Genomic DNA, 12,541 nt, shown 5'->3' on the forward strand with positions numbered 1-12,541 from the left:
GCCAATTATTTTTTATACAAAAAAAAAGAAAAAAATAAATATAAAGTACATGACTGAATTGTTCTTTTCTCATTGATTGAATAAAAAGGTACATATTGGAGAAATTGAAAATTAGATGGCTTTGGGTCCTAGTTACAAACTACCAAATAATCACATGGCTCTTTGTCCTAGTTACAATCTACCAAAAAAAAAGACAAGGCCTAGATCTACCTATCCAAAGATACTAAATTTAGAGGCTAAGTTACGGAATTGGAAGGTGTTAGGCACCCAATCCACCCTAACAGAGTCTGGTTTTCTAGACTCTTGTGACTAATGTACCATTTTTATGCATGACATGAATGATATGTTGCACACATGTGAAGTAAAATAAATCAAACAAATTTATTTATGAATGCGTCATCTTCTTTGTAAAAAAAAAAAAAATCAGAAAAAAAAAAAATCAAATCTGCTTTTTGAGAACTTAAAATAATGGTTTTTGATTTATAAAAATTCCAGATCTATTTTGTAATAACAAAAAGAAATCAAATTTGTATGTTTAAAAAAAATTAGATCTGTTTTTATAAGTTCAAAAAAATATGAAAAATGTTTCTTAAGAAGATAATTTCATTCATGAAATAAATTCATACTACATGTATTAAATAAAACAAACAAACACAACCATTCATAATCCTCTTTTACTTCCAAAATTTGCTATGTTAAAAAATATCAGATCTGTATCTAATGAAGATACAAATCAATTTTTATTTTGAAAAATTTATATCTACATCTAATGAAGATGCAAATCTGTTTTTATTTTGAGAAAAATTCAAATCTACATCTAATGCAGATGCAGATCCGTTTTTATTTTAGAAAAAATCAGATCTACATCTAATGAAGATGCAGATCCTTTTTTATTTTGAGAAAAATTCAGATCTACGTCTACTAAAGATGCAGATCCTTTTTATTTTGATAAAAATTCAGATCTACATCTAATGAAGATGCAGATCTGTTTTTATTTTGAGAAAAATTCAGATCTACATCTAATAAAGATGTAAATCCTTTTTTCTTTTGAGAAAAATTAAGATCTACATCTAATGAAGATGTAGATCCTTTACTTTTTTAAAGAAAAATTCAGATCTACAGTTAATGAAATTGTAAATCCGTTTTTATTTGAGAAAAGAGTTCATATCATGTAGATTTTTTAAACCAAGAAAGAGATCACAACAATAGTAATGATAAAAACAAGAACATGCTTTAACAATATGAATTGACAATTCATGTTATGGATATTTGAAACAATTCAATTGAAAGAAATATACAAACATGCATCATCACAATAAAAGAAACATAAGAAAAGTAAAGGGTAATCAAAACAACCTCTTGCATGAAGCACTCTTCTTCTTAAGTGAATATTTTAGGGTTCAAAGAAACTTATGCAATTATCTTTGAAACCTAAAAACCCTAGCTTTAAGAGGGAATATCAGAAAGGGGAGTCAGAAATATGAGTAATTTGAGAGTGTAAAAATTTGTATCTCTCCTCTAGAAAAATTGTGTCAAAAAGTGTGCTGAACTCTAAGATCCAGTCCCTATTTATAGACATTGGAATGCTTAAAAAATAAGCCATGGTGATTAGAATACGAATCAAGACTCGTCCTTCTGCGAAAAAGTCGAAAATGATGTGTTTGGTCGTCACTCCAAAAGTGCCAAATGGCACTCTTGGATGCCAATCACACTTTTGTGTTCGGGTGCCTTTTGAACTCATTTTTTAGGGTTTTCTTGCGTCAGGACATGCACTTAGACGCGTTCTCAATCTGTATTCTAATTTTTGAACTCTTTTCCAGATAATTCAGGTCTTTTCAGCGATAATTATCTTGTAGATAAATACTCTAAAATAAATCTTGATAAAGTTTAGATTATCCACAATTTTATTGTTATCCAATTATCCCCTTTAATCCTATGCAAACAATCCTATTTTAAACACTAATTATCAACCAATCACAAAATTATTTAATTAATTTTAATTGTTTAACCAATTAGAATTAATTTAAACTAATCATGCGTGGTCGACTCTACCTAGACACAATGCATGCTGACCATGCAAACTTGATCATGTGATATCTTTCGATCCAACAATCCGATTTGAAAACCGGACATACCTTTACGACCGTTTGAACCTCAAGATAATTTTTATGATATGCAATGAATGAATTAATGTTTGTAATGCAAACATGAATTTTGGGGATACAATTGGTCACTCCAATCATCTTCCTTGATTAAATCATGGGTGCAAAATTGGGTGTCTACCCTTATTTTAATGATTTGAGAAGAAATGTACATCAATCATAGGAAATTACATGGCTTTGGTCCTAGATACAATCTAAGATAAAATACATGATTTTGTTTCCTAGTTACAATCTAAAGATTGAAAATTACATGGATAAGAATTGATCTATCAACCTTTGATCTAAGCTCAAAGGCTATGTTATAAGGTGGGAAGGTGTTAGGCACCCACCTTGCCCGATGAAACTGGTCTTCTGGACTATAGTGGCCTAACATTCATATCATATCATCCACTATGTTACAATCAATTTGCATGTTGAATTTAATGTGTGTGCATGTGAAAAACCCTAATTTAATTTATTAAGCATTGCATTTTGATTGAAAAAATAAATTCTAGTGAATGTGTGTGAATGGTGATATCCTAGATTCAAGGATTTGAGAGGATTATGAAACTAATATGTTTTTTATATTTTGGATATGGATTTAAGATCAAAACTAGTGTCATGCATGAACAATAATGAACAACCAAGAACATGTGAAGAACCTGTATGAACATTTAAGAACATTCAAACATATTCAATGAATTAAAATAATCACTCCTATGCTTTAATATTAAATTCTCATCATGGCAATATAAAAAACAAGTTAGGGAAATGGATTATACATGCATGCGAGATCCACACAGTGGAGGAAGAGGCTTTTGGTGAAGGTCCTAAGTGTGGAGTAGAAAAGAAGAATTAGGAGAGGGAGAGTGAGTCTTACTCAATACCTTAAGTCTTAGGAAGACCAAGATATGACAAGACTATTTTACTTCACTACAACTCAAGAAGGGAGAAGAGAGGGTGTTTCTGTGTCTTGGAATGGAGGAGAGGGAGGGTTTATATAGTAATGGTGGAGAAAATATGAATGAAAGGGAAATTAGTAAGGGTTGACAAAGGATCAAAGAGAATCATAAACCTAGACCTATTTTAGTATTTAGAGAAAGCTGGAGCATTAAATTTGGAGGTTGGTAGGAGTGATGAGCAAGCAAAATGACTAAGAATTCAGTTTTTCTCATAGTTCATGCAACAGTTCACATAGTCAAATTCAAAAAATCATATCTTACTCAATTCTGATTGGAATTGTCTCGTTCTTGTGCTCAAATTAAAGCCCCAAATGTCTAGTTTTTGAAAAATTAACCTCACTCACAAATTCAAAATACTTTAAGAGATATTAACGAAATGATGAGCAAAGGTCATTTGTTGGAAAATAATTTCAACACAATTAACATTAGTAGGCTCCAAATTAGTTTTCAATTAACATTTATAGGCCCTAATCACTTCAATTTCAGACTTAATCAATTCCAAATTTACCCCAATTGAAAAGATAATTACACAAATTAATAATTGAATAATTAATGTTTGATTATCTAATTAATCAAGTGAGTGCAACCTTACCATAAGATGTAGTCCTAGCCAATCAAATTATGACTCGTCATTAATTTCAAATTAATTATAATTATAATCAATTGGAATCAATTGTTTATAATCAGATATAGTCGGACTCAATTTGTGATAGTGCATTTCGGCTATTAAAACTTGATTTGATGATAATTTTCAATTTGATAATCTGATTAAAGCTTATGACTAGTCAATTTGATCGTTACAATATCAAGATTATTTTGATGAAATGAAATTAAGGATCTAGTGGCCACAATTAAGATGCCTATTTCCAAGATGAAATTACCCTTCTACCCTCCATGTGAGGTTAAATGCGGGTTGCAAAATAGGATGTCAACACTCCCATGTTCCATCTCGCTCCAAATGCCAACCTGTACCAGTCAGGTTGAGATTCTAGTGTTCCTATAAAAGTTCATATTTTGGTCCAAAAGTTGCAATTGGTGTCACTGTCCCCTCCTAAACACTTTTTGTTTCACCAATATATATATATATATATATATATATGAAGTATCAAAAGGGAAAGTGAAAGAAATCAAGTGGGTGGGATTGAGTGGAAATATGGAAAGTGAGTTAAAAGGAATCTTCTTGAAAGGTTCCTACTTTGCAAATGCCCCAACATGCTAGTTTATTTACCCAAAAATAATGAACCTAGATTTTATTTTATTTTTTTATAAAATAAATATGGTTACTTATTTTAGAATATATAGTTCTATATAATAATAATAATAATTGTGGGGGTAGAATGGTCAAAAATACGGATTTAGGCCTTGGGCCTGACTTGGTGGTGTGAGCTTGTTCGAGCAGAGCCTTTGAGGCCCACAAGCTAACTCTTGCCAGAAAGGTTGTTGGGGTTGTCCGAGAAGGGGCATCTCCTCGGCTTAGTCAAGTGAGACTCCTAGGACACGTCATGGTGTTTGGAGTGGGAATTCTGGAAGGTTTGTTGGGTAAAAATATGTTTCAAAGTTATGGAAAGGCGGAGCGTATGAGAAATATCATGGGAAAAGGCAGCTACCACCGCATTAAAGACCTTGCACCTACCTCTCTGGTTGCATTAATGGGGAAATGACATCTGAACAGTACCAGCTAGCCTTACAGTTGTTATTTGATGACCTCCAGAGGGCGGTGGAGAATGAAAAAGATCTGGATTATTGATTTGTGTTACACGTGGATGGTAAAGAGAAGAGGGAGAATGATATAAAAGGAGAAAGAGAAGGAAAGAGTGGGGGGATGGATTTTTTGTAAGTTATTATTAAAAGAAAGAAAGGCAATACAAGCTATCTTCGGCTTATGTCCAAGGAGAATATCTGTTATTCTTATCCATTGATTGTGTGTGTATAGTGGCAATTTAGCCCTCCATTTGTTGTCCAATATCCATAAGACCTAGGTTTCAAGCCCACACTCTACAAATTTTTATTGTATAAGACTCTTTAGGCCTGAGCCCATCACTCGTTTGGATCCGGGTACAAATTGTGCATTTACAATAATAATAAATAAATGTCTATTAATAATTATCATATATCATATTTAATTAAAAAATAAAAGCAAAGCTATACTATGTTAAACTTTCTCTTGCATTGAATGGTCAATCAACTACTATTATAGAGGAAGCTTTCGTTTGTTATATAATTTTTACTCTTCTACAATTTTTTGTGATAATTGATATAAAATTGTTTAATTTTCCTTAAATGCTTGTTAAACTATTCCATGCGTAACACGAGTTTGTGATTAATATGTATAATCCCAAAATGGTACACTAGTACATATTGATATTGAAATATTATGTTTTGCTAACCGATCTAAAATAGTCCCCTGAATAGAATTCAAAACTTCATGTTTAATACATATTCCTTCATACATTTACTTAGGAAAAAAGAAAACAAATTATTAAAAATTATTTATCATCTCACATTATTATAATTTAATATTTTTTTTAATCAAAATCTAATACATACATATATTATATATATGTATATACATATTTATCTATTATATATATATATATATATATATAATCATACAATAAAATCTAAAAATTCAAATTATATAAATTATAATAAAAATATAATTTTTAATGAAAATAGTAAAACATGGAACGCAAATATTAATTTTTTTTATAATTACTAATTTAGTTTAATAATTTCATTGTTGTGTATAATAACATACCATAACAAAATATATAAATAGACCATCAATAAACGTTTTGAAATTTAGTCAATTAAAAGTATTTTTTTTACATGTATAATATTAAAAATGTTTAATATATGATTTATGCATTTAATTATTGAAAACTTGTATTTTTGAAAATATTTTTATTTCATATGATAAATAATTTTTTTTAATAGGTATGTATGCATATTTATGGAAAAATTGCATGAACCTCTATAAACACCTCATTTTGTACCCCCTACGACTTGAATCCCCGTTCTCCAATGATGATATCACTAGAAGGATCCATGACTAGTCTAGGGCTTAGCTAAGAAAACTTTTTAACATAAAGGATGTTTTGGAAAAGAAAAACTTGCATAAACTCTAAGCATGCGCGCACAGGTACACTACTGGGGTACGCATGCATTAACCATACATACACACCCTTATGCACGCATATACATGTAGGGTTTGTAAAAGCTATGTAAGGATTTTTTTTTTATGAAAACGAGTGCAAAGCTAATCCCACATCGCTTGGGAAGAGCCTTGCACCCTTCTCTGTACACTATAAAAGGCTTTAAGTTTTTTTTTTTTTTTTAAAAAAAGAACACCGAATTCACTAGAAAATAGTGATTCAAAGAGGGAGATTTTCTTTAAATATATCATCAAGTTAAAGTTTTATTGGCTTGGGACCATTTTTGGTCTAAGCCCTTTAGTTTCTAGTTAGTTTTTGTCTTAATAGATTGATCAAGGGAGAACGGTTAAAACCAAAGCTCCAAAAGCTCTTTGTTTGAGGTGAGGTTCTAGCCTTTTCTTTCTTTCATTTCTTTAAGTTTTGTTTTGTTTTAATTGCTTTAATAACATGCTTTATAGTTTAGGTTTACTGTTTTAATAGTTAGAAGCATGCTAGGTTAGTTTTGGTTGTTTGTTGCATACAGCGTTTCTAGGTAGGGTTGCATAAATGTGTTTGTGCATGTATACGCAACTCCACAACCATGTGTGCACATGCTTATGCATGCGCACACATGTTCAACCCAAAATTCCAAAATTGTTTGTTATTGCTTTCTTTTTGTTTTGATTAGTTTACAAACATGTGATAACTTTTGTTTGAGTCAATATATGCATGATTGAACCTAGGATCATTGACATAACAAGTTTCATAGCTTTTTAGTTTAGATTAAAGATTAGGGTTTGAATGCTTAGAGGAACACATGAACATGCATTGATGCATTAGTGAAATGGTGATGATGTTGTGAGATAAGTCATGCATATGAACATCTACATGCATACTTGTGATTATGGATGTGATGTGTAGGAATAAGCATGATGAATATTGATTGGTTGATGCCATGTGGTGTAATATGCTTGTTGTCTATGATTATAATGTATGATGCTATGTGTTTATGCCGTGAGGTGATGAGATGCCATGATATGTTTATATGAATGAGTAGGACCTATGGGATATGATGTGACATAACATGCTTAGATGAATGTTAGTATTCATGTTTGGATGTTATGTGATGCAATGAGGTTACATGTGATGTTGTGTATGCTATGCCATGATTAGATGAATATCAAGATGTATGCTAGGGTAGGACTAGTTGTGTGTGTATAGGATATCCTATTAGAGGACCTTTTAATAAAATTTGGACATGGAACATAATAAGTGGAGGCCAACTCATGAGTCGAGTAGAGTTGGGCGTCTAACACCTTCTCATCTCTGTACCTTAAATTTAGACACAAACTCTGGATAGATTAGGTCCTCTACAAAGGGCATAAATATGGTTTCTAAACTTAATCTAGGTAGCACAAGTTCATTAACCCTCATTTTTGGGTTCACTTAACTAAGGTGTATTCCTTAGAACACGATGATCATGTGGTTGGGCGCTTGCGCCCACAACCTTCATTAGGTTTTTCGTTATTACACTCACGTTGCATCTAATTTGAAATAAAACACTCAACTTCCCTAAAATGAAAACTATTTACACTAACTTCCCATAGATGATTGGAAAAAAAAAAGCCTTAAAAATAATCCTATAAGAAAAGGGTTTTAGTAAATCTTGAATTTTCTTATCATATGGGATGTGAATAATAGTTTAAGTCAATGGTAAAATAGAAAATTCAAGATTTTTAAAAATTTGTTTTTAGTCATTTATGGAAGGTTAGTGCAAATATTATGCATTTTATGAGAGGTGAGTGTATTATTCTAAACAAAGGGAAAGGTGAGTGTAATAATGAAAAAAGAAGTGCTACGTCCATAACATTGTCATAAGACTTTCACAATAATTCATAGGCGGTAAGTTGTTATTGGTTCTAAATTGAACTTACAATTGAAATTACTTTTTTACGTACCAATAACAACTTACAACTTAAAATTTGTTGTAAAAATATTATAAAAATGTTGAGGAGATAGTAGCATTTCTCTAATGAAAACCTTGAATAAAAAATTTCTCAAAAAAAAAAAAAACCTTGAATAAAAAAACCAATGATCAAAGATTATTATACTTATTATCCTACCACCTTATTCAAAAGGTAGATGTGTCCCTTGGCCCAAAGGCGTACGGGCTTTTCATGCTTCCATAATAAAAAAAAGAAGATTAAAATCCAACTAATTAGATTCAGCCAGCCCAATTAAAAGTGGGTCAGAAGCTCTTAAAAAAACCATTGGAGCTTCAGGCTTGGGACTTCAGTGAGTGAGTCTGAGTCTGACAGCCCCAAAACCAAAAGTAGCGATATCGAGTTTACTTTACAGAAGAGAAGAGAGGAAAGAAATTGTTTCTGAGTGTGAGACTGTACAATATGCCACCGGCCAAGAAGGGCAAAGGAGCCAAGAAGGCCAATTCTAACTCCAACTCGGCCGAGCCAACTCAGTCGTCGTCATCCTCGCCCTCCATAAAACCCCCCAACCACAATTTTCCACCCTGTATTCGGTCAATCCCTCCGTCCTCTGTGGCCATCACCATCCACGCCAAGCCTGGCTCCAAATCCTCCTCCATCACAGGTCCCGCCATTATTATATACATACACACGCTTTATTGTCTTTTGGGTCTGTGTTGATACCTTGGATTTTTTCTGTTTTGGATGAATATCAAATGTAGATATCAGTGATGAGGCAGTGGGAGTGCAAATAGACGCGCCGGCAAGAGACGGAGAAGCTAACGCCGCCCTTCTCGATTTCATTAGCTCCGTCAGTCTTTCTTTCTTTCTTCTTCTCCTTCTTTTATTTTATTTATTTTTCGGTAATAGGTTTCAATTTCATCTCTAGGATATTAGTAAGTGTTTAATAATGTGAAATTTGAAAAAAGTTTCAGAAATTGAAGTTAGAGGAGAGTTGCTGAATGCTAAGAATTGCTGCTAGAAACCGTTATTAGTTTTACATTTTTTGGTATGAAAAACATGACTTTGCTATGTTACTTGCAAATTAGTAGTACTTGCTAACTCGACAAGGCAATAAGTTTCGAAAAATTTAATCCCATGATTTCATGGTATGTGAGAGGTGCGCTAAGGGTTTGTCATTAAGCGGAGATATCCAAGATTTAAATCTCCCCTCCCCCAACTTTCAAACTATCAAAAAAGGTTTGTCATTGAAGAGGAACATTATCAAAGTTATGCTCGAAGGAAAGATGAATCCAAACTTTAGATTATTTGTCAAGCAACTAAGTTTGGGTCATCGGTAAATAACATAACGTAGCATGAGAGTTAGGAACAAAAGTTCTGCGAGTAGTTTAAAAGGCCAGAGTAATTTGAATCAATTGTATGAAGTAAGTTGAAATGACATCCATTGAGATAGAGGAGACAACTCTTGTCGGAGTGAATGAGAATTCTTGGAACAAGTAGTTCAGATAAAGAGCTTCCATGTTCATGACAAGACCATTGTGACTGATACCTTTCTTTACTACATGAAAAAAAAAAAAATACATAGATGATATCTTTTAGCTCCTACATGGATAATGTTTCTTTTTTTCTAGAAAATCTGATGAGGTTTTTGTATGTGGACTAGGGTAGGTTGGAAGATTATGATGTAGAATATTTAAGAATTTAGCACTAAATTAGATTTCTTGATGAGATCTTGAACAGCCAAGATCCTTGTAGACAAGGCTTAACTGGCACTTTCTAGTGGGTTTAAACCCACAACCTCACCCTCTATCCTATTATTATGGGAGGAAGAAATAACATTTGAACAACCTCTATAGGAGGCTTAAATACAGTTCTCCCATTCTTTCTCAGTGGGGTATGAAATTGCAGTTGAGAACCCTCCCAATTGTCTACTTGGAACTATGAATTCCAATTTTGTGATTGGGACCATTTCCCCTTTATATTTTTCTCCTGAGATTGGCCTTTATCCAACTCAAGAGCATCTGCAATCCTAGCCAATGTGGATTTTGTTTTTGATATACCAAACTATCTCTGATAGAAATTCCACCAGACTTCTATGCAGAGCATTACAATCAGAGACCAAATTAGCAGGCTCTAGAGTCTACACTTTCCTGCATAGGCCTGTTTTCCATCTGCAAAAACATCCCTTTCACCATCCAAATGCTCAGCCATCTTAGATATTCCTTCTGGCCCATAGAGGTCAATATCGTCCAGAGATTTATCATCTTCCTAACATGAAAATAAATAAATTAGGCCTCCTCTTTAGTATCTTGAATCAGATCATTCTTCAATCCTTCACATAGTTAATGAGTCTCGGGCAACTCAGACTTTTTGCATAGCTTTGGAGCCCATTACTACTCCATACCTTGAAGAACATCCAGATTTACCTTCTTCTCTTCCCTAGACTTCTTCATGGATGAAGAAATCAAGGAAAAAGATTAAAGAAACACTAATTGAATAATTACGGATGAGAATTTGGATCAAGAATCACTGAAATCACAAGAAGTCTAAGCGTGCATGATAGCATCCTACATGCACCTAGAGTCCTAACTAAGTAACTGCCGATCTGATACTATACTTATAGTCAGGACTCCCTATTTTAGCTTCTAGAATCTGTTTCTTATTTTCTGAGTTCAAGATAATCACCATTCCACAAACCAGTCATTCTCCACACAAAAAAGAAAAAGAAAAAAAAAAGAACCTCCTCCTCTAAAAGAAAACTTCTCTCGCTCTCTCTCTCTCTGGAAACTTCTTAAACTGGTCTAGTCTCTTTACTTATTTTTCACCGTCATCTACACATAGAAAATTACATTGCTGGGCTAGATTCCAAAGAGACTTCAAGGAAAAAAGGGAACCTACTCAATGATTAGAAATCTAGCTACAGTACAAGGAAATTTGAATTGGTCTTGCTATGAGCAACATGCAGTCATATCAGGAGGCATTTGTGTCCAAATGTTGGTGCAATGCAAGTGTACTAGTATCCTAGTGTTTAGTGAGTGAGGTTATAAGAGCAATCTCAATGTAAGTTTGGCATAGTGGTGTTTGGAAGTGTAGATTGTGAATGGGTGTCATTTTAAGAGTGAGACTTAGTGAGTGAATAAAGTATCCAGGGCATACTTATGTAAGATTGTATTTGGTGCACGTGATATTAAATGAGTCTTGTGATGTATATGTCATTCTAATAGTTGTTGGCTGTGAGCAAGTGCTGTATGTGTGTTTGTATCCTTATGATGTGTTCTAAAATAGGAATTCTTTTGTTGCTGTTTTTTGGGCTTCCATGGGCATGCACAAATTGTGATGTGCAAAGTTTAAAGTGCCTAATTTTTTTTTTTTTTTTTTTTTTCTGAAATGTGGTCAAAAGCTTTACGTGATGTTCTTCTGTGGAATTCTTTCTTTTTGTTTTGTTATTTTGATCAAATGACATTACTTCTCAGTTTAGCTTGCATAGTTGAAGTGGAATGATGTTATATACAAAGAAACTTCCTAAGTCTTTGTTCTTCTTGAATAACAGGTTTTAGGGGTGAAAAGAAGGCAAGTATCTGTAGGTTCTGGTTCTAAATCAAGGGACAAGGTTGTGATTGTCGAGGAGGTAACTTTACAAAGTGTTTTTGATGCTTTAGAAAAAGTTTCAAAATGCTAGTGTTGGAGAAATGAGATAGGTGAGAGGTGATTTCTGTCTGTGAACCTGTCCTTGACTACCTTAACAAGTGACACCTGGCAAAGTGAAGCTGGATTTGAAGATCATTTATCTGCTGTTTATTCTGAATTATTTCCAACATTGCTTATGAAAACCAGGCCAGTTGTCATATTTTACCTCCTAAGGTACATTTTGTTTGACCAAAGTTGTAATTACAACAGCTACATTTAGTTTTCTTTGAATTTTTGGTTGTGAATAATGGCTTTGAGTTTTGACACTACACTTCAAGTTGCTGCTCTTTTATCAGATATTTTCACTTTGTCATCTCTTATGTATTTGGATAATGTATTTCTTGTATGATTGACCGTTTGTTGAGGAGAGAAGAAAGGAAAGAAATGGAATAGAAATCTGAAAAAAATAAAAATAAAAAAAGAAGAAAAAAATTGTGTATTCATTTGGTTGGAAGGAGTGGGATAGGGGAACATTCATTCCATTCCTTAAAATATAAATTTTTTGTTTCATACAAATCAGACAGAACGAATGGGAATGGAATAAATTTAATGATAAGTTTTGGTGAAATTCTTAATTTGCCGGTTAGAAATGTTCAACTACGTCTTACACTTTGCCTTATAGTTGGCATCTCTCTTTAGAAAGCTTCATTCTTTGTAGCTAAGGGTTTCTCCTT

The 12,541-nt window shown here is 32.9% G+C and overlaps 1 protein-coding gene across 1 annotated transcript; it reads left to right on the plus strand.

The window, feature by feature from the left end:
- Positions 1–8,513: 8,513 nt before the first annotated feature.
- On the plus strand, positions 8,514–12,180 carry LOC142623833 (uncharacterized). The gene is made up of 3 exons (XM_075797303.1): positions 8,514–8,844; positions 8,942–9,030; positions 11,731–12,180. The coding sequence occupies exons 1-3, from the start codon at positions 8,643–8,645 to the stop codon at positions 11,857–11,859; spliced, it is 420 nt and encodes a 139-aa protein (XP_075653418.1). The 5' UTR covers positions 8,514–8,642; the 3' UTR covers positions 11,860–12,180.
- Positions 12,181–12,541: the final 361 nt, after the last annotated feature.

The sequence above is a fragment of the Castanea sativa genome, chromosome 2, assembly GCF_040712315.1.
Source record: "Castanea sativa cultivar Marrone di Chiusa Pesio chromosome 2, ASM4071231v1".
NCBI classification, from domain to species: Eukaryota; Viridiplantae; Streptophyta; class Magnoliopsida; order Fagales; family Fagaceae; genus Castanea; species Castanea sativa.